Below are 23,485 nucleotides of genomic sequence, written 5' to 3'. Positions count from 1 at the left end.
CAAAAAATTAAAAGATCGATTTTTTTTTATGAACAAAAAAAGTTAAAAGATTTAAAGGAGGAGAAGAAGTACAAGTTAAAGCTTCGGGCGCCATTTTGAAACTTTTGGTGCCGTTTAATTTTTCTCATGTGATCTGGCAACAACTTGCTTTAAATTTTGCTGAAAAATTTTTTCTAAATTCAACTCTTCTTAAGATCTACAGAAAGAATTTCTTCGCTTTAAACATTTAAAAAAGAATCTTTAAAAGAATATTTACTTCTTTTAAAAATCGCTTTCAATTTGACTTTTTACTTTTAAAAGAATAAATGCAAAATTTTGTAATCAAAAAGTAAAAACAAAAGAGGACTTTCTCAAGAAACATTTCTAATTTTTCTATAAGTTTAGGGAAGCAAATATGGTTTTATCCGCCAGTTATTTATAAGCAACAGACCACACGCTTTAATTTATAAAGACATTTCTAAAAATATTTCTTTTCGTATTTATTCATGCATAGATAGCATTCAGAATAAACTGCTTTATTTTGAGAAAAGGGAGGGATCAAACGCGTGTTCAAGCAAAACTTTTCCAATAAACATTTTTTAGTGGTATAAAAATCAAAAAATTTATTGATTTAAAAAAACTGTTTTGCGGACCTCAACGCTGTATTACTTAACCAACTCATCGACACCCAGAAATTTTCAACCAACGATTGCATTTCTTAAAAAGTTTAAATGTTGAAAAATAGTACAAAATGCAACTGGGTCGATTTTTTTTTTTCGAAAGAAAATCATTTTCTTCTTTTTTTTTTTTTTCTCTTTAAATCTTCTGACCGTTAAAAGATAAGTATTTAATTGGTAAAAAACCTCATTGGTAAAAAGCCTTCCTTTAGTTTGTGTGCTGAGGTTTTGTTGATTCCTCCAAAAAATATAATTTTGGTGAGAGTTGTTGTCTGATCACTTGAATTATTCTTAGACAGGGCAGTGCTCTAATCAGATGATATACCTCTGAATTATTTCGCTTAGAATTTATTAAGGGTCTACGTATCGTTTCATTTCTGTATTGTTATCATTCCGATATGATATTGGGGGTAAAAAAAAGTGTTATCGGAATGATTACGACAAAATATCGGTAAATAAATTTTAACCGGTATTAAAGTTAGTTTAAATCTCGGTATACACCGGAACTCTTGTCATTCCGATAACACTTTTTCCGATATTATATCGGAATGATAACGATACAGAAATGAAATGATACGCTGACGCTTAGAATTTATCTTAAACCAAGGCTTAGAGACTCTTTTTTTTAAATTTCATTTATACGTTACGTTTTAACCCAACGTTACGTATCAACCCAATTACTTCCTAGTTGGAATTTATTTGAAATAAATGCGGTGATTTCGACATAAATAGCTATCCGTTGTATGCTCATTCTGATCTTGTTGGATCATTAGAATAGCAAGAGGAACTGAGTTACGGGACCCATTGAAGTATCCATTAGGTCTGTTAGCACAACTGGTGAAGCGCCTGGAAATACTAATTTTTTACGTTGTAAGAGTTTCCTTGCGTGAACTACCGTGATGCTCGCGTCTCCTGACAATAATTCCCACCAGCCCCTCCTTTCTCTTTTTTGTTTTAATGCATTTAATGCATTGTTTTAATGCATTTTAATGCAGAAATAAGCCAGTTTTTGTTTAAAGGGCGTAAACTTTTGTAACGGGCGTAAACTTTCGGAAAAGGCGTATACTTTCGGAAAATCAAAGATAACTTTGTTAAACCTATGTTTGGACCAAATACGGTCTAAATAGGAAATCTGGCCGAATAACCCTCTTCTATATTCTACATAGAAAAAATAGCTTTTAGAAAATAATGATTTAATTTCGCAAATATTTCTTTTTAAACCAAAAAAAGATTTAACGTAGTCGTTCTCTTCTTCATAATAAATTTAAAAATTTAAGTTGTGTATTCAATATAAATTGCTTTATATCAATTGTAAATAATTCTAAAACATAAACCTATAAAGAATACATCTAACATGAGAATTTAAATGTATGCAAATCTATTATTTATAACAATACTCTCAGTTTGTTTAATTTCTTAATTAAAAAATATTTTTAAACAGCAATACGAGAGAAAAAACTTTTGCAAACCTCAAGATGTCAAGCCAAAGTTAAAAACACTTCAACTTATTCACCACTTAAGTGTATTGTTGAGAAAAAGAGGTCAGTTTTTTTATAATCAGCAACTTGTTCACCACTTAAGTGTATTGTTCACCACTTAAGTGTTTGTTAAGAAAAAGAGGTCAGTTTTTTTATAATCGGCAACTACGTATATTTTTTTAACTATAAATAAAAGAACTTGTCAGGTTAATTAACTTAAAAGCCCTAAATGAAAAAAATAAAAATAAAAAAAATAAAGAAAAAAAAGAAAGGGGGGAGGGTGGGGTCCGTTAATAAAGTATTTACGATCTTTGTAAGTTTTTTAAATTTAAGAATTTTATACTGTGATTAAATGAAATGAAACCAGTCATATTTCGTTAAAATACTTTCTTGCTTCATAGTGTGCGTTCACCGTTAACAATTAGTATGGGGGAGACAAAAATACTGTTCATCGGGGTCGCCTGGTACCTGATAAAGCACTTAACAATGCAAAACTAGTTTACAAATTTTGTAATAATATTCTACATATTCATTATTAAAATAAGTCAGTATAACTAATAATTAAAATAGTTAAAACAATTAGTATGGCAAATTAGTATGCCAACATTTAAAATAGTACGTTAGTTTTTCGAACATGTTTTTTATATTTTTAAAGTTATAGAAGCATTTTTTCTCCCTCAAATTTGATGTATTTAGGATGAAACAAAATAATCATCAGTGTTTTGGTTTTTCTGTTAATTACAATTAATTACGATTTAAACACAAACTTCTATATCAGACTTTTAAGATGATCAAGTTTTTAAGATGATCAAGTTTTCTAAAAATTGATAAAATGGAACTTTACATATGAGTAAAAAAGAAAACATTTTTTTCTGTGACAAGTTCATATACTTAATTTAACGGGGTTTTACTTTAAAAAAATTGTTGAGCAATATTTTCAAGGGTTGAAACAAAACCAAAGAAAGTATAACATTTTTGTATGAAAATTTTTAGAGAATTTTATAATTTTGTATGTCTAAATAAAAGAAATTAATGTGAATTCGATTTATTTCAAATGACTGATAAAAAAAACTTTGCACTTTGTTTGTTATCAATGGAAAAACCAAAAACCAATGCTTAGAATACATTTTTATGATTAACTTTGTTTTTCCTCTTTCATAGTGAAATCTCTTTCGTCTTTTTTCCACGACGAAGTTCTCTAAAAAACGCTTCTATGTAGTCTGTGTTTGCACATAGCTTTGCTGAGCTAAAAGCAAATATTATTTAACTTTTGGTTTAAAGAAACTTATGAAGAATTATACGATCCCCCTGGTTCGTATTTTTTTTGATCGGAAAGAATAACAATGCAAGTAAACTATTTACAAAACCAAATCCATCTTTACTATTTCACTATTTCGAGTCAGAATATTTCTGTAACTCGATGAACTCTCAATTACACAAGAGTACTCAGTGAAATTTCAAGTCTAGCTCCTTCAGAAAAGTATAAGTAGGACTCTTTGTATATATTTTTAAATTCAAAGTATCTCTACTTCGCTTGCACCTTTTCAACAAGTAATGGTATCCTTCATAAATTTATACAATAATCTATAACATTTTAATACCAAGTCACAAACTACCCAAATACTTCAATATTTCAACAACAGATATTTCAACGACAAATATTTCAACGACAGATATAAGCAAACGTGCTGGTCGTCAGTCGTGTGTCATATTTGGAAGCATAAAAACTAAATGTTTCACTTATTTAAGATAAAAAATTACTATTTCTTTTTTGTTCAACTTCATAATATGAGAACCGAAGTTATTTTTTACGATACAATTACATTAACGGTGAGCTGGCCTACAGATTAACGGTGAGCTGGCCTACAGATTAACGGTGAGCTGGCCTACAGATTAGAACAAAAATACTGAGTTTAAGAAAATTAGAGAAGAAATTAAGATTTCTCTCTTATTTGTTAAGATAAAACTAACTTTACAATAGAAATGCAGAAGCAATTCGCCTTATAAACCGTGGGAACGTGGTTAGAAACGGAATTTTTCATAGAAAAAATCCATTTCTAGCCACTTTCTGATGAATAATAAATTCAAAAATAGGTTGCAGGAGACAACCTATATGTGAATTTATCATTCATCAGTTACATTTTATTCTTTTTTTTTCAACTAAAGAGTTAATGCTTAAAGTGGCAAGCATCACAATATTGTTATGAAAGTTTATAGCGCAAAAGAAAACATCATAGAAGATTACATCATAGAAGATTATAGCGTTCTCCTATTAGTCTAGTATACCATATACTAAACTTAATAGAAGACAGCTACGATCAATTGTTATCTTGAAAATAGCGTCTACTACAGGATGGATCGCTTTGGTTTGCCTACGCTATGTGTCATAATTCTAATTGTTTTCAGTTACTTTAAATTCATCAAGATTCATAATCTTGTCTGCGTATTTATTTTAGTGATAGGCTCATACCATGTCTAGCAATAAAATATTCTTCCTATAATACTCTACATTGTGATCTTAATCTCGTGAATTTAATCGTACACAATAATGAAAAGTAAATAGAACCTTTAATATGTGCATATGTGCATTAACTTAAATCAGATTAAAAGCTGAAAATTAATAAAACATCGAAAGAATTTTTTTCTTGTATTATCTTGTAAAAAATGTTACGCTTAGTGTAAGATTTTTTTTGTATTGCAACTTACTATGAAGTCCTCTGGTAACAATTGAAGCTATTTATCAGTTATTTAAAAAATGCGGATGCTTAGCCAAGTTTGTAATCATTCTTAAGCTTAACAATCATAAGGGTTTTATGTAAGAGCAGCGATTATAGGGAGTCAAAATTATCGAAACCCTTTTTTTTTATCAGTTGACGGAGTTAAGACTTGCGTTAATTGCTTGGAGCGCATTGAGATTACAAAACTTGTGAAATTCGCAAACCGACAAAATAACTTCAATCAAACGCTCAAAGGTCAGATAATTCAGAAAAGCCAGGTTTTCTATCGAAAAATTTGATTTGCTCGCAGTTTCTTTCAAGAGAAGCGTCAAAGCATCCAATTGAGTTCGTTTTAATTTTGTTTACCGGACTTTTTAATGTTGTAAACCACATGGATTATCGAGATAAGGTTGTGGGTTTTACCTTAAACGCTTTTATAACAGCAACTGTTTTTCTGTTTGTTATGATAGGAGAAAAGATATTAAAATAGAACTTCAGTACTCATTTTTATAATTTAGCATTAGCCTAATCACCGACGTCTTTAATAACACAACACGCAAAGTCGTGACAAGAAAATGTTTATCTTCGCAAGTATACATCTATATGTACAATAAAATATTTACATAGCTGTCACAATATTTGAAAACAACAACAGACAAAAAAAAAACCTTATACATTTTAATGATTTGAAGGAAACGGATTTGCCCGAATGTTAAGATTTGAAATCCACTTATTATCACGCATGTGAAAAATATGTTTGTCTGATAGCCATTCAATAGAAACAAATTTTCTAACAAAAAATTCTCAACAGATGACTCAATACAAACCAGACATTTATGGAATTCATTAAATCGAGTTTTAAAAAGAGCGGTAAACACCAAATCTATTACTATAGCTATAGATTTCTTAGCCTTTATTTATTGAAGATTGAGAAAGAAAAAAAATCATTTTGTAAGAAAGACGTAATCGAAAAACAAATAAATAAGATTTAGAACTTAAAATTTACAAGAACTGTAAAAAAAAAATCATGTAAAAAAGGAAAAAAATAAAAATCAAATTAGTAAAGCCAGGCAAGTATTAACTCTTGGAATTTCAAAAATAAACCAGCGCTCATACTTTAAGTTTTAAAAAAGGCTTACAGAAAATAGCTTTATTAACACCATAAAGTAAAAATAAAGCAATTACCTTAAACCTAGGAATAAAAATTCTTTAAAATTTTTCATAGAACTATATTGTTCAATAGCTATTCATACTCCCATATATATAGCAGATGCAAAAAAATTTTTCAGAGCAAAATCACAAAATTAAAAATGCTAAAGAATACAAATCTTTTCTATATGGTCAATAGTAGCAAATCAAGATACAATGAAAGATTCAAGGTATTCTATAACTTAATGAAGAACCCATGCTGTGGAATTTGATCATTTTAAAAATGGTATAAAGGCTTTCTTGCAATACTACACATTTAATGATTCAAATAGATGTATAATAACTTTTAAATGCTTTTTATTACATAATGAAGGTAAAAAGTATTTACATATAAAAGCAGATAAAATCTAAAAGCAATAAATAAAAAATTCAAGTATTTTTTTTTTCAAGCTGTATACTGTAATGCAATGATAATTTGAAAAAAATACTAAAATTCTGTATATAACTATCTTCCTACAATTTTTGGCAATATTGTATGCCGGTTCAAATCAGAGCCTTGATCTAACTGATTTTCAGAAGTTCTTCGCATATGTTTTGATGAAGGCGGTTGAGCTGGAGGAAGTTTGCTAATACTTACTGCAGACTGTTGTCTATTTTGTTTATTTTTTTCACTAATATGTTGATTATTTATAATGCTATTAGGATCGACTGGAGCTCGAGGTAATCTTCTTCGTAGCCATGGGTGTCGTAAGGCTTGAGATGGAATCATTCGCTGGCTTGGTTCCCAATCCAGACATTTTTTTAAAAAGTCAATAAAAAAAGGATCATCGCATCCTCTTAAAGCAGTAACAAAGTCTTTTGAACTAGGAGGACCTCTAACTTTGCCATGCCTAGAACGTCCTCCTGTTAAAACTGTACTTCCATCAGGTAGAGTTGTTACTGCACAATATCTAGGATAGCCTTTGGAACTGATAAAATTTTTAGCACGTTTTGAGCTTCCAAGAAGCTTCTCTGGTGGAACACCTAATAGTTCAATTACACATGCTAGCTGATCACTTTCATCCTCCCCAGGAAACAAAGGATAACCAGTTAAAAGTTCAGATAGTATACAACCAAAACTCCACATATCTATTGGCATACCATACCGTGCACCTAAAATTACTTCAGGTGCTCTATAAAATCTTGACTGAATGTAAGTATATATTCTTTGATGTTCATAGCAGCTTGATCCAAAGTCAATGACTTTAATCCCACTGCGACCTTGCTGTTTTAACAGAACATTTTCAGGTTTTAAATCACAGTGTATTATTCTATTTCGATAAAGCGATTCTAAACATTGAAGCATAGAATGAGCAAACTTGCGTACAAGCTGAAGAGAGAACCCCTGAAACTTATTCTTTTTGATAAGTTCATAGAGATTAATGCTAAGAAGTTCAAATGTAATGCACATATGATTACGGAATTGAAAATGCTCAAGCATATGTATTATATTGTAATTGTTTTCTTTGTCTTGCTTTCGTAAATGTTCTAGTATTCTAATTTCTTCAGCAGCCTGTCTGTGAAATCTCTTTTCATTGCGAATTATCTTCAATGCAACATTACTTTGAGTTTTATGATCATAGGCTTTTATGACAGAACCAAAACTACCTTTTCCAATAACTTTTAGAACCTCATATCGATAATTAATTTGATCATGTGGTGTCAAAATATATGAACCTTGATCATCATCATAGCCATTGTTATTTGAGCCTCCAACAATGCCTTGACGCTTTTTAGAACTTGGTCCCACAAAATAAATTTGAGGAAAATTGAAAATCTCATGATGCTCAAATGTTGTTAGTTTATGCATAAATAATTTCATGGCTTGTTCAGGAGTCATAGGAAGAACTTTTGTTTTACTAGATTCTGATGATATACTCATACTCGATTGACGCTCGGTTGGACTACTACTAGCATTGTTGTTGTTATTATTATTACTATTTACGGTAGGCAATGGACGTTTCTCATTTTTCATTTTGTTGACGTGATTGTCTTCTTCATCATCATAAAGCTGTTGAACGTGCAGTGAAGCAAGCTGCGGCAAACCAAAATTACCATTTTCTTGAGAGAATTTATTAGTAGTATATTTGTTTGTTGTTTTTAATGGAACTGAAACTTCGCCTTTAAAACTCTTCACCTCAGGATGAGCAATCGCTTTTGATCCAGTCATGGGTATTTCACTTTTCAAAGGATAAAAATGTGGACGTGATACAGTTAACATAATACGCATCTACTTTCCTAAAAAGCTGTAAATTCCATGGTTTCAGAAAGTTAAAATTAATGCCTAGTGACTTGATTTATTTGCGAAAACAAACTTTAACCGTTGATCGATCGTTTGGCGTTTCAATGAGCTTCTTTTCAGAGTTGGTTCATTGTGGTTTCTAGGAGACATTTGTCCAATCAGATCATAAGAATCAAATATTATGAAAACACCTTAGTGACAAGCTTATAATTATGTCATGACGTCTTGAGTAATTTGCATAATTAAAAAGTTGCGTCGTTTGATTTACCTTCTAAATATTTCTTAGCTAAAATATTTCGCAAAACAAAAGCGCCGTAAATCTGCGTGCGTGCAATTCTTAAAACAAATTATAATTAGAGTATTTGCCTAATTCGTTGGAACCAAACCAAATATTTAAAAACATTTTTTTTTTTAATGACGTCATTTGTATTTCAGCTTGTTAGCTTAAATATCTCGTCTGCAACAATCTCATAACTAAATGTTCTGATCCTAACGTGTGGTGCACTGGTGGTCCAAAATAAATGTAAATATGTATTGTATACATTAAAAGAATTAAATAAAATAGGCATTGCATATACATATACATACATACATATATATATATATATGTATATGTATATATATACATATACATATATATATACATATATATATATATATATATATATATATATATATATATATATATATATATATATATATATATATATATATATATATATATATATATATATATATATATATATATATATATATATATATATATATATATATATATATATATATATATATATATAGACACTAGGCCGCTAGGCATGAAACTTTAAGTACCATACATAGTTGTTGTTTCTTCGTTTTATATATATATATATATATATATATATATATATATATATATATATATAGACACTAGGCCGCTAGGCATGAAACTTTAAGTACCATACATAGTTGTTGTTTCTTCGTTTATATATATATATATATATATATATATATATATATATATATATATATATATATATATATATATATATATATATATATATATATATATATATATATATATATATATATATATATATATATAGAGAGAGAGAGAGAGAGAGAGAGAGAGAGAGAGACACACACACACGCACACATTTAAAGATAAATAACAAAGCCAAAACTACATTTCAGCATACTAAACTTGCACCTTAAATTATTTCTGGTGCTCTGTAAAACCTTTTTTTTTTTTAATGTGCATAATTACTTGAATTAAAATCAATGACTTAACTTTCACTCCAAACTTGCTGTTTTAGCAAAACATAAGAAAACTTTTTTTTTAAGAGAAAAACCCTTTAACTTATTCATTTTAAAAAGTATAGAAAGATTAGCATTAGGAAGTTCAAATGTGGAGTTAACTAAACAAACTAAAGTTTAAAATATGTATGTATGTATGTTTGTATGTATGTATATTCTTTTTTTTTTCTTTCTTTAAACTCTAAGCCTTATGATAAAATGGAAACAAAATTTCAAGCGCAACTAGACAAACTGTAAGTATTTATGTAACTTAGATTTTTAGTGTATGTTAAATAAGGTGGTTCCTAGATATATGAAGATTTTAATGAAACTTATTTTTTTAAAAGTCTGATCCTCAAAAAAAGTTTCTTTTGATGAAAAGTTACAATTAACAAAGTTGTTTAGAATTAGTGCAAGAGTCCTAGTTTTGGTTTATCCAGTGAATCCTGTGGCTTGACTAACTTTAGGGCTCTTACGCCTTTAAATTAACATATTTCTACAAAACTTTGTCAGTTGTAGTTTTACATTAATATGAAACAATTAGGGGGTGTTTTACTTATAAAAACAAATTTTTAAACTTATCCATATAGATAAGGACAACCCTAATGCTAAATTATGACTAAAAGTATCAACCATAATATATTTTATTTCACTAAAAAGATTTTAATAGCTTGATATGTTATCTCTTTAAGAATGAAACAAGATGGTGTAACAGGTGTTGTGTGTGCAGATAATTCTGGTTTGCTTTTAGCTGGTAAGTTATGTATTGTATAAGGTACATAATCAAAGTGTTGTAAGTTATTGTTAAACTTACACTGTAATTTAAGAAATTTTTAAGTTTAGTAAACAAAATTTTGCTTTTCCTGATCCTACTTGTGCTTTATTCTGTTGTTTTTTTTTTAATTTTTAATTCAATAGATTTTTACTACACAAGATTAACTTCTCTTAATAAGTTAAATATTTGTAATAGTTAAATATAATAATATATTAAGTCGGAATAAATCACTAAGTTTAGAATTTTTTAACTGGATTTTTATTCAAATTAAATATTCTGTTTAGCTTGTGGCATAGCATCAAACCGTCATGCTGGTTCTGTATCATCAATTGCTAATCAAGCATCAAAACTTTTTCCTGCTTTGAAAGAAAAGCCTGTTATATGTGTAGAAGGAGAAAAAACGTATGTCCTCAACAGTTTTTCTACTTCAAAATATTACTTTTTAATTACTTTTCTACACTCCTCTGATTGTGTATCTACTTAATGATCTGTCTTAGAAACTTTTTAGTTAACTGATTTTTATCTCTAGAAACTTGTTAATACGAAATGAAGACAAAATTGTTCTTGGCATTTTTAAATCTAAAGTTTAAAAACTTTTGTAAAAATTTGGATTTTTTTTATGTACTTTGACCACTAATGACTATTATAAAAGAGCTTATTATAAAAATATATTTTTGAGAAATTATTATCTTTTTTATGAATTTTAACTTTTGATCAACAGTATCCATTAGCAATTATTTTCTTATTGTATTTACAAAAAGCAACTATTTTATGCTTTTTCTGTTAAATCTCCATTCCAACCCAATAGGGAAAAAAGTTTCTGTCAAAATTATTATTTAAGCAATCGACATCTTGAATCATTTTGTAACTTATTTTCCAATTTGTAATCAAGGATATCATCATCATCATCATCATCATCATCATCATCATCATCATCATCATCATCATCATCGTCGTCGTTGTCATCATCATCAGCGTTTTAGCAAATTTCATCAATGATAAAGTTAGGAAAAGTAAATTAATATATACATATAATAAATTAATAAATACATAAAATATAAATAGCAAAATGTAGTCATATTTGGAAATGTATGAATTGACTGTTAAATCATTTAAGAAGCTCTTTATACTCATTAGCTGTTACTTTTTAAGAAAACTGCCGTGAGCGATGTACTATTTCACTGAAGGGTTTTTGTATACCATTTCCCAGTTAATTGAATTCATCAAAATTGTATTTCGTGAAAAGTACAGACATACTGAATGCGTACCTGTAGAACTGATGTACACTAGGGGTGCACCGATGCATCGCCATCGGCCGTGTTAACCATCGGCCGATGCCGATTGTTTTGAAATTTTTTAAATTTTATTTAACTATATAACTTAAAGATCCAAACTATACAAAGAGAGATGTTCAAAAACAAGAAATGCAAATTTAAAAAATATAAACATAAAGTGTAACATATTTTAAGCATAATCGAACAATTTGTGTTATGCTAGAAAGAAATACAAACTTTTATAATGTTATGAAAAGTAATGAAATATGTTATATAAAGCTTTGAATCTATTTTTTTGTTCCCATTTCTCCAAAAAAATTCCAATTCGTATGCACAAAAGCTGGATGTTCTCCGTGTTCTGCAGTTAGTCGAGACCGTGTCGATTCATAAATATTTTCCCCAGTACTAAACAATCTTTCGCTGAACACAGAAGAAGGCGGAGCTCCTAAATATTTTTTGCTAGGTATGAGAGGTCTAAAATACTATTGCTGCTAGAGTGTTTCTTTATACATGTTTCTTTGTAATTTCCCCACCATTTATAAGGACATTCTTTTTGATGCAGAGTAGGCAGTGATAAGTAAAAGTTTATTTCATCAACTCTATAAGAAATGTAAGTAAATAAAAAAATCAAACTACAACAAAAAATCCTAATTTTTATTGTTCAAAATAATAACCATTAGTGAATATTATCAATATTATCTTATTTTCATAACTATTATTTGTGTAATAATTCATAATAATTTGGAATAACGTTTTTTTTTTTTAATAATTTAAATTAAATTAGACAAGAACAAATTGTTAGCAAAGTTTTTATTTTAAAATTATTACAACTTACATTTTTTCCTTTTTCTTAAAATAAATTTGTGTCTCTGTTGAAAGTTTTTTACAGTTCTTCGCTTTCGTTGATTTTTTTAATTCAGGTGGTGTTTTTGAAACTTGATAAAAATTGTATATGTTTTCTGCCATTTTTAATTTTTTGAGTGGAGAGCTAGATACTTGAGTTGATTCAGATGAAGCGTTTGTTTCATCATCTGATATAGTTAAGTTGTCGGTAGTTATAAGGCTCTCTGTAATATCCGTTTTATTTAGCTTCATGTATTGTTCTAGAATATTTGATTTTATAGCCTCTTTCTCCTCATTTGATAGGACATAACTCAGTTTGAATCTTGGATCTAAAACTGTAGAAATGTTCAGGCTTTTATTAAATTTATAGCTGGAAAACCTTGAAATAAAATCTTTTTTTAACTCTTCTATTATAGTTTTTATTTCACCTGCATTTTCTGAAGCATAGGCTAGGTACGCTTCCATTGAAACTATAAATGGAACAATTTGAGACACTGATGCCCTGTTTTCACTCATCTCTAGTGTAGCCGCCTCAAAATGCTTTAAAACTAAGATAAGTGTCTCAGCTAATAACCATTGGTCTTCTGTAAGATTAGAGGCATTGCACTTTGGATTTCTGATAAAAAATAATGTCAGTGAGGTTTTTTGTTCAACTAATCTTTCTAGACTGTAAAATGTTGGGTTCCATCTCGTAATTACATTTTGTATAAGTGAATGTAGGGGTAACTCTAACTGTTGTTGAATTTCATGTAGCATGTCCATGGAGGACGAAGAATGGTGAAAGTGTGTGGCAATTTTTCTAGCCTTAGCTATAAGATCATTCACAATTGTTTGCTGCTTAAAAAGCTTATCGGTTATACAAAATTGAAGAGTGTGGATTACGCAACTTAGAGAATTTTTTTCTAAACCAGCTTCTTTTATGGCTAATTTTTTAAAACATTTTCTAAACCAGCTTCTTTTATGGCTAATATTTCATATTAGCAGCATTATCTGAGAGGACAAAGTACACTTTGTTAGTTGGTATTTTCCATTCATTTAAAGAATCCTTTAGAAATTTTGATATTTTTACACCTGTATGAGAGCCTGTTATTTTTTTAAGTTGAAGCACCGCTGTCATAGAATTAAACTCTGAGTTTATCCAGTGTGCTGTTAAAGAATATTGTGATGTGTAGTTCATCCGTCAGTGGTGAAACTCAAAAAATCTGCTTTTGCTAAACCATTCATAATTTGTATTTTCATTTTTTCATAAATTAGAGGAACAACTGTTTCGGCCATATGTTTTCTAGAGGGCATGGTATACCTAGGTTCAAGATGCATAATTAGTTTGCTAAATCCTTGATCTGTAACTAAAGAATATGTTTGAATGTCTACGCATATCATTTCTCCGATAAGCAGAGTTATTTTTTGAGCTCTTTGATCACTTGATGTCCATTTCTTATGCTTATTAATAATATCTTCAAGCTTAGGTTGATGTTTTTGGTCTAGAGTAACTGTAACACTATTGCTAAAGGAATCTTTGCTGTTATCATTCTCATTACTGGTTGAAGTAGATCCAATGACATAGCTTTTTTTTTCTGTGCTAATTTTTTTGAAACCATTTAGATCCGAAAAACTTTTACCTGTTTTGCTTTCATATGTCCACTTAAATTGGATGTTGTCATTTTTTTGCCAGATGAGCCTCCTCTTGATAACTTCATTTTGCAAAATTTACAAATTGCCTTTGAACGATTTTTTTCATCAATATCAAAATAGTCCCAGATTAGACTTTTAGTTGCTTTGCTCATTGTTGATTTGTTTTTAATTTATTATTATATCTAAGCTAAAAATGAAAATTCTATGTTAAAAAATGAAAAGTCTTATTCCATTACGCGCCAGAAGCGTAGAATAAAAGAGAAAGAAATTTTTTTTTTGTGTAATTTTACTTTAAATGAATGATAAAGTAGCATTTTAAACTTTTTCGTAATTTTTTTGCTTTTTCACTCTTTTTTTAGAAAATAAAAGTTTGTATAAACTTTGAATGAATGAGAATTGAAATAGAAAACTGATTCATTCGAAACTCTTGCAGTTATTCTTAACTATTAAAATGTTTCATTATATTTACATTAACGTTAAATTAAAAACAAGTTTATTATTAAATTAAAAGCGTTTAATAAATAAACATTCAATATAAGAGATGTTATATAACTTAATTTCGAACAAACATTTGCTTAAAATTTGCTAATTATAAGAAGTAATGATTATATAAAAACTTTCTTGATAAAAAAAAAAGACAAAATCGTTTTAATTCAAACAGAATGACATTTAGAAAACAAGCTTTTCATTAAAAGCATTAGCTCTAATTAATAAGAGAAAAGGTGGATAATAAAAATCAACAATAAACTTAAAAAATGTTGTTTTAATTGTCACTGAAATGGAATCTAGCATTTCCATTCCAGTATATAATTCCATCCTATATCCAATATATACTACTTATTTGACTTCAGGGCCGATGCCGATGCATCGGCATCGGCCTGTTCCCATCGGCATTGGCATCGGCATCGGCCAAAAGTAGGCATCGGTTCACCCCTAATGTACACACCATTTTTGCCGCAAATTACAAAAGGTAGAAAAACAAGTTTTAGCAGCAAGGTCTAGTGCTCTAAATTCTTTGTAAAGATTCGCTAAGTTACACAGAACTAAACGTTTTTGTTCATGTGTTCCTTTTTTTTTTACACTCTTTCTTAGCTTGCTTAACGAACCCGATTTTTTTTCCTGGCATTTAACGTGAAAATTCATCGTATTGATAAAATTTCTCACCGACGCTTGTAGCCTAACAACGACGCTTATAGCCTCTCAACGACGCTTGTAGCCTAACAACGACGCTTGTAGCCTAACATTTAATTACAAAATAAAATTTTTTTTTTGCCTGTTTTTATTTCAGGCAAAAAGGAGATTTTTTTTTTTTTTTTTAAAAGTTCGAGTTTGACATATATTTGAAAACTTCAAAATTACTTGCAGCAAAACTCTGTGACCGTAATTCAGATGTTCAAATCTGAACTTTTTTTTATACGTTAATTCACATCACTTTTTTTTTTTAAATTAAACTTGTTAGTCTACCTAAATCATTTGCTTTAGATAATATATGCTATCCTTTTTAAAATTTCTTAATGAATTCTATGAAACATTAACGAATAGTTTTTATTATTTGTAATTTTACTTACAGAGTTATTTTTAAGCCACTTTCGTTAAAGTGGAGAACTTTAAACGTGTTTTTCGTTAAAATTAAGAACTTTAAACGTGTTTTTCGTTAAAATTAAGAACTTTAAACGTGTTTTTCAGATGCAGCCAGTTAAATAGTAGGCTTCATTGTGCAGTTCGTCAAAATAAATCAATTTTTTTTATAAAGATGAGAGGATGTTCATGTGGTGCCTTAGTATTCTTTTGCTTACTAGAATGTCTTGTATTAGTCATTTTTGACCGCGCAAATGCCTCCAGCGTTAAAATGGCCCAAGTTTTGCTTTACTTTTGGATTTGTGCGTTTTTTTAGTTTTTTTTAAGAGGGAAATAGAAAAAAAAAAAACTTAGTTTTTTACTGCTCATCATCTCATAGACAGTATATAATTTCAATATGCATCTCATAGTATTGTAATATCGATATACTTTACATTGATTTATAAAATTCTTATCATTGATAATGGAACCAACCAGATAATTAGCTAATCGTTTTAATGGCAAGTTCTTTAACAGAAAAGGTATATTTTAAAAATCACAAAATATTTTTTTTTTCTACGTTTTTCTACTAGGTAATTTAGGTTATCTTAAAACCTATTTTTAGGTTCTTTTCATAACTCGATAATTTCTTTTAATTCAATCAGCAAATTCTCGATTTTCTTGACTTCCGTAGTTAGCATAGCTTATCGAGCTTGCAATATCGAGCTCGCATAAAAAGTCTTTGAACTTTTGTTCAAATAAACGCCACTAAAAAAAAACTGAAATGAATTCATTTTAGATTGATACCAATTCTTTTGCATAATTTTCAATCGTCAAATTTGTTTTAAGTAATGTATCAATAGCTTCGATATTTCCTTTAAAATTTTTAAGAACGAGTTTACCACTCTGCATTCTTGGTGGCCATCAAGTAATTGACATCGAATGTAGAGAATTTCCTACATATTTTTTCAATATTTCTCTTTTTTGAGTATTGAAACTAAATAATTTTTTTGAAGTATTTTAAATAAAATTTACGTAGAGTTATGATAATTATTACATTTTTTCATGCTCTAAATCAACGAAATCGACAGTCGACACATACATAATTATGATAATTATTACATTTTTACATAATTAGAAAGGTTATCAAATATGCTTTTGAAAAAAAAAAATTTTATTTTCCAGAAAAAAATTGCTCCTCAAATTTTTATGCATTGAAAGTGGAGTATCATGAAAGAAATAAGAAATGTGCACCAAGTTTCACTTTGAAGGAAAATTTAAAATTTGTACCTTAAGTTTTGTAGCACTTTTTTAATATCTAAATTTGAGTTTTGATATTTTTTAGTAAGTACCATATTAAGTAGAGCTGTCACTATTAACTAATTTAATTTATTTTTTTTTAATTTAAGTGGTAAAAAATGAAAATTTATTCAAAGAAAAATTAGTGTCATAAAAAAACAAAATAAACAAAGATAAAAAAATTTTTTTTCTATCATCAACAAAAAACAAACAAACAAATAAAAACTGAAATTTTGGTCCTATGTTAAAAATTTAAAAATAAGTTTTTAATTAAGTTTATTTCAGTATTGGAAAAATAATGAAACTTCCTTTTATCTAAATGTATAAATTTGTGATGCGACTGAGGCAGATTTTTGAATAACTTATTTTTTAAGGGTACAAACAAACTAGGTACAAACATAAAGGTTATAAAAATAAGGTTGAAATACAACATTCAAACCTTGAAAACTCAAAATCTAAATTTCCATAAGGAATTCTAATCCACTCATTTCACAAATATTAGTAAAATAAACCTTGAACTTTTTGTCATGCCAGTTTGTATTTCTTGAGATTTTTTGTCATGCCAGCTTGTTATTCTTGAGATTTTTTGACAGTGTGGTTAAAAGAAAAAGTCTTAGAAAATGCGAAACAAATAATAAAATTATAGAGTTGTATCATTTTCATCAACATTTTGTAAAAAATTTGACTTTTTAAAAAAAAGTCATATTTTTACAAAATATTTATAAAAAGAATACTATTTTGTAATTTTATTTTTTGTCTCTTCTGTAACTATTCATTTTTTATTTCTTTCACTTGATTGTTTTGAAATAACTTTCACTTTCTTTACTGATGAATTTAAAATATTACTCTCATTTGACTCACACGCATTTGAATTATTACATTTTAATGCTTTTGTTCATTAAAACCAATAAAACTTCTTGTTTTTAATGGTATCTTTTCCTCTGTTTTACTCTAAAACTTTTTTTATAGTTTTAACAACACACAAGTTAGTAGGTTTTGTTTTATTCTTGTTTATAATATTTTATAAATTAGCCTTTGATAACTTAAAAAAATTATATTTTAGTAACAATGCAAATGGTCTATCATTGAATATAATAAGGAGCAAAATGTTAAATAGAAAAGAGGATAGAAATAAAAAATCTTTGTTTGAAACAGTGTTTAACACACAAAAGACATATTCACTCTGTTGCTATACTCGTTGTTATGAATATACTTTTTACTTGCTTTCAAAACAACAAAAATTAAGCGAGAATTTATCAAGAAAAGTTTTGTATTTTTTTGAGATTTTGTGGGTAAGTGTTCTTGTCATATTTATTTACTAAAAAGTCTCTCAAAGTTGCACAAGCCAGCAGGTTTAAGCATAAAGTTTAAAAGTAAAATTATGATAATTATTATATTACCCGAAGACTCTAATTTCATTTTAGGATTGATACTCACAAAAATAGAGAGAATACTTTTGACCATTTTTGCTGTATCACTCCTGCAACTTTAACAGCGGTAACTTTATTCCTGCCACCGCAGTGAGCACAAAATAAAGTCTAAATTTTTTTTTCAGCTCCGCTGGGGCCTTTTTTTCAATTCACCAAAATTAAAGTTCTTCCATATTCCCCCTCCACCCCTCCAAAGTCACAAACCGCGATAACGGAACAAGGTCTTCACATTTTTACTGCTGGCGATTTTTTCCCTTTGATATTCTCCGCAAGAAAAGGTATTCTTGAAATCAACAAGACACTTTTTTTTTACACTTTCGTATTATTCTCAATCAAACGGTTTGCATTAGATTGCCATGGCCTCTGGTTTACCAAGGCGAATCACAAAGGTTTGTCTTTTTTATTTGTTTCATTTTAGTTTTAGTTAGAAAGCTAACAGATAAGTGTATACATGTAGGTGGTATAGTAAGTAGGTGTATAAGGTAATTATAGGTACACAGTGAGCTTAGTCTAGAAGTCACGCATAGATATATATGTAGTAGCTAATACTATTACATATATATATATCTATGGATGGCTTCTAGACAATGTTTACAGTTGTTAATTTTTTTGGTTAATTAGGTAGCTAATAGCTATAGTATGGAAAGGATAGCTTTAGTTTAAACAGTTTGAAAGTGAGTGTTGCTTTTTAATTTTGTGATATATTGTGTGTGTGTCTGTATTACCAGATAAATTATGTGTTAGTTTTGATTTTAGCTCTTGAAACATCTTTTTTTAAAAAATCCTAACACCAAAACAAAAGTAAAATGCATAGCTAGAATATGCTGCAATATTTAAAATACGTACATGTGAGGGTGGTTGATTTCACTTAGAAGTTTTGGATTTTCAAAGGCTCTTCAGCAAACATTTCCTGTAGTACTGTTACCAGCTCCTTTTGCACCTGGCTCATTGGCTCTCTATCAAAAATGCTTTCACATAAAAAAGTGTATGCATTTTTTTTCTGCAGTATTCATCTGATTGTACCCTTTTTAAAACTGATGATAGACACTGTTTAGCAAGCATTCAAAAAATAAATCCAAAGCATAAAGACAACAAACCATGCAAAAATCATTTGTCTAATTGGGTTTTGCTTCATAAATGAGACAACAGCATAGATGACTGTGATGAATGTCTGAACTTTTTCATTTATCATACTCAAGATAAATAAAAGTGCACTAGATCAAGTTTATTATTTGGTAAATTTATTTTTTTGTTTGATTTTAAAGGTAGTCTCTTAGTTTTCTCTTGAAAACCCTATGTAGATAGGTCAACAAAATCTTATACTTTAAGGGGTAAGACTTATCCACACTATATCGTGCAGTATGCTTGTGTCGTTGTAAAGTGCCAGCTCTAATAATGTTTTCACGATGTGATCCTTAACAGTTCTTTTGAATCATACTTTTGACCAAGAACTTTTACTTTGTACCTAAATTTCTCAAGAATGGTAGTTCCTATCTTTTTGATATTTTAATATGTCCATATTGAATGTGTTGACCAACCAATTGCTCATTTTATTAGCCATAATCAAATAAGTATTAATCTCTAATAAGATGAAAAAAATGGGCATACTATTGAATCACGTACACTGGTATATATTTCATAGTTATGAAATATTGAAATATTATTAAAATGCTTTGTCTTTTAAAGCTTTTGACCTTTTTTTTTGCTGTTGCAGCTATTTTATTTTAAAACAGTTTTTTCATATGTCATTTATATTTATGTTAATTAGTATGAATAAATTACTCAACAATTCAGTTGTTTCCCTTTGCATGGGTTACTTTATTCTGATTTTGATTTTGTGATGAATATTTAATCTAAAAAATGAAAATAACCTTCAATGGTTTGAATTTTATGCAATTTCGTTAATTTAGATTGGTGGAAATATATTTGACAGTGCAGATAGTTATAAAATTTTATGAAATAGTTATAAAATTTTATGAAATAATTTGATATAGTTATTTGATTAACATAGTTGAATTAATTGATGTGCTAAAACTTCTACTTCTGAGAACATCATCAGTCCAAGTGCATCTTTTGTTCCTGAATTTACTTTTTTCTATTTGGAAGTAAATGCTTCTTCTCATCTGTATTAGCATTAAAAAATCCAGGATCATTACATCCTGATATTCTTCACTGTCCTACATGTAGCAGACATTCCAGACTACAGATCAAGAGATGTGGACTCCCTTGTCCAGTTTATTACAGTTGTAGGAATAAATCTATAATCTTCATAAAAAGGGATATGCTACAATAGAAATATTATTGTTGAAAAATTGATTAGGCTTTCTACTGTTTGCACTAACTTCACTCATAAAAGCTAAGGATGTTTTTCTAGGTCTGCAAATGAATTTTTATTTCTTTAAATTTTAGGAAACCAATCGTTTGTTAACTGAGCCAGTTAAAGGCATCACAGCAGTTCCTGATGAACAGAATGCAAGATATTTTCATGTGACAATTGCTGGACCTGGAGAAGTATGTATTGTACAACTACTAATTTCTATTTATTGAAGCAAAAGTCTTTTCTTAATAGTTGTTGTATGTTATTAGAAATATACTTTTCTTCTTCTAGTCTCCATTCGAAGGTGGTATATTCAAATTAGAGTTGTTTCTTCCTGAGGAATACCCAATGGCAGCACCAAAAGTTAGGTTTCTTACAAAAATATATCATCCAAATGTTGATAAATTAGGACGTATTTGCTTGGACATTCTTAAAGGTATGAATCTAAATGTTAATACTAAGCATCAGAGTTTAATGTTCTGTTTTTCAGCTTTGGTCCAAACAGTTAGAATTATTACTTTGAATTGGTTTGAAAAAGGTGCAAAATGGTATTAACATTTTGTATATGTTGTTGAATTTTTAAGTTTCTAGATAATTTTATTTTATATAAGATAAATGGAGTCCAGCACTACAAATAAGAACAGTGCTTCTTTCAATCCAAGCTCTCCTAAGTGCTCCAAACCCAGATGATCCATTAGCAAACGATGTTGCAGAAAAATGGAAAGTTAATGAAGAGCAAGCAATTGAGACTGGTAGACTTTTTGTTGTTTTGTAAACTTTTCTAGTTTATTTATTTATTTTCATACTTTAATTGATTTTTACTTTTTTTTATATTATATAATATTTACATATGTATGTATGTATGTATGTATGTATGTATGTATGTATGTATGTATGTATGTATGTATGTATGTATGTATGTATGTATGTATGTATGTATGTATGTATGTATGTATGTATGGATGCATGTATGTATGTATGCATGTATGTAATGTATGTAATGTATGTAATGTATGTAATGTATGTAATGTATGTAATGTATGTAATGTATGTAATGTATGTAATGTAATGTAATGTAATGTAATGTATGTGTATTGTATGTATGTATGTATGTATGTATGTATGTATGTATGTATGTATGTATGTATGTATGTATGTATGTATGTATGTATGTATGTATGTATTTTTGCACTCTTTAAAATTTATAGCACGTGCCTGGACGAGATTATATGCTTCAGCCAATACGCAATAACGTAAAAGTAAATGCGTATTAGAGAGAATTAATTCCCAATTAAAATTTATGTACAATTATCTGCTATATGTACAATTATCTCCTATATGATAACTTGTTATTTTTTAAAATTATAGATAATTACAAACATGTGACTCAAACACTTTTCTCTAATTAACATTGTCTCTCATTTTTACAATAGTATTTCGTTTTACATATTATTAACACTGTATTTATTATGACTTTTGTTTGTATTTGTACAAAGTTCCATCTGAATGAGAAGGAAACGTTTATGTTATCTTCAATGGAATGTCTTCCAGTTTTCCATCTGATGCTTTTTATTAAGCTCTTGGTCTTTTCTTATAACTTGTGTGTTTTTTTAGCTCGCTTTTATTTTTTCTTTCACGAAAAACAAATACAACTTAAATAGTTCGTTTTTTATTCAGTTTAAATTTTTATGACTCCAGCATCAAATACTGAAGTCATAAAAGAAAGTCATAAAAGAAAGAGTTAGTTGATTTATTGGGTTTTTTTATTTGATAGTTTTATTTACATCCATATTCCCCCCCGAAACGATTTTTAAAATACTAAAATATTTATTTTAAAATAGACTTTATTCTGAGAAATTGGCGTTCAATGACACAGTCACTTAATTTTCACTGTTTGACTTAGGTCATGACCCAAGTAAACCACATATACGGGGTTAGAGTACATATATTCCCGTTTCAAAAAAAAAGTTCTGCATTTTTACAGTATTCTAAAATCTTTAACATTTGATATGAGCACATTGCGTGTAAAATAACACTTCATTACAATGTAATAAATAATGATATTCAAAATAGTTCTCGAAAACAAAATTGAATGTCTCTACAAATGTTTGCTGTTGAAATCAACATTTCGTTTTGAAACAACAACATTTCGTTTCGAAACCTTTTGGGCGTACTCTTGTGACCAATTCTTTTTTTGCATATTTGCCAGTGAGAATGAAAAAAATGATAGGCAGATTCTGTGGCCTGTTCACTGTAAAGACTGAGTGGGGTTTTTTCCGATTGAGCAAATGTTTGATGTGATAAAAAAAAAACTACATGGACTTTCGGGGTGATGCAGCAGTTTGATAATGCAATGCTAGAGCTTTTGAATTTCAAATTTCTTTCTGCAAAGACCTCCAGCGTTATTCCAAAGCAGGCAGTAACAACTCTCTACCCAGCGAATTGACCTCTATGGTATAACTCTTCTTGAATGTAGAGTGGTGCTGGCCATTACTGTGCTTTTGGTCAGACATTTTAAGTACTCTGAATAAATAACCAACAATACCAAAAAGAAAATGCAACTCCATTACTCATTACATTGCTTCATTATGTTGCTTCCAGCAGCTTTGAATGGTTGAAATGATTCTAATAGATCGCCAATCATTATTAACAATCCACGACTAGAGAGATTTTTCGAGTCAATCTTGTACCATATTCAAAGATGTGTGCTCGCATGAGACAGTAGTCCACTTAGAATTAATCAATTTTATGTCACAAATAAATCAAGATTACTTGATGTTGCGTTAGTTTTCAGAAAGGTTC

At 28.8% G+C, this 23,485-nt stretch overlaps 3 protein-coding genes and 2 pseudogenes across 4 annotated transcripts; 2 read left to right on the top strand and 3 right to left on the bottom strand.

Moving 5' to 3' along the window:
- Positions 1-5,413: 5,413 nt before the first annotated feature.
- Positions 5,414-8,596, bottom strand: LOC149880179 (dual specificity tyrosine-phosphorylation-regulated kinase 2-like). The gene has a single exon (XM_090070249.1). It carries the CDS (start codon positions 8,267-8,269, stop codon positions 6,506-6,508), a length of 1,764 nt encoding a protein of 587 aa, XP_089926375.1. The 5' UTR covers positions 8,270-8,596; the 3' UTR covers positions 5,414-6,505.
- A 13-nt stretch (positions 8,597-8,609) lies between these two features.
- Positions 8,610-11,016, top strand: LOC145195073 (ragulator complex protein LAMTOR5 homolog). The gene is made up of 5 exons (XM_090070251.1): positions 8,610-8,804; positions 9,764-9,810; positions 10,249-10,310; positions 10,616-10,733; positions 10,861-11,016. The coding sequence occupies exons 2-5, from the start codon at positions 9,776-9,778 to the stop codon at positions 10,919-10,921; spliced, it is 276 nt and encodes a 91-aa protein (XP_089926377.1). The 5' UTR covers positions 8,610-8,804; positions 9,764-9,775; the 3' UTR covers positions 10,922-11,016.
- A 746-nt stretch (positions 11,017-11,762) lies between these two features.
- LOC149880178 (zinc finger BED domain-containing protein 4-like) lies at positions 11,763-13,454 on the bottom strand (annotated as a pseudogene). The gene is made up of 2 exons (XR_016446170.1): positions 12,441-13,454; positions 11,763-12,204 (listed from the first exon to the last, which is right to left on the bottom strand). The product of XR_016446170.1 is annotated as a zinc finger BED domain-containing protein 4-like (transcript).
- A 167-nt stretch (positions 13,455-13,621) lies between these two features.
- LOC149880177 (zinc finger BED domain-containing protein 4-like) lies at positions 13,622-14,232 on the bottom strand (annotated as a pseudogene).
- Positions 14,233-18,588: 4,356 nt separating this feature from the next.
- LOC145195018 (ubiquitin-conjugating enzyme E2 N) lies at positions 18,589-22,341 on the top strand. Its single transcript, XM_090070879.1, has 5 exons — positions 18,589-18,755; positions 20,776-20,877; positions 20,975-21,119; positions 21,295-21,435; positions 21,892-22,341. The coding sequence occupies exons 1-5, from the start codon at positions 18,723-18,725 to the stop codon at positions 21,933-21,935; spliced, it is 465 nt and encodes a 154-aa protein (XP_089927005.1). The 5' UTR covers positions 18,589-18,722; the 3' UTR covers positions 21,936-22,341.
- The last annotated feature ends 1,144 nt before the right edge of the window (positions 22,342-23,485 follow it).

This window comes from Hydra viridissima, unplaced genomic scaffold (assembly GCF_058129835.1).
Source record: "Hydra viridissima isolate aposymbiotic clone 2 unplaced genomic scaffold, HvirCarnegie_v1 scaffold_13, whole genome shotgun sequence".
Classification (NCBI taxonomy): domain Eukaryota; kingdom Metazoa; phylum Cnidaria; class Hydrozoa; order Anthoathecata; family Hydridae; genus Hydra; species Hydra viridissima.
The sequence above is the reverse complement of the archived record's forward strand: the minus strand, read 5'-3'. Positions and strand labels throughout refer to the sequence as shown.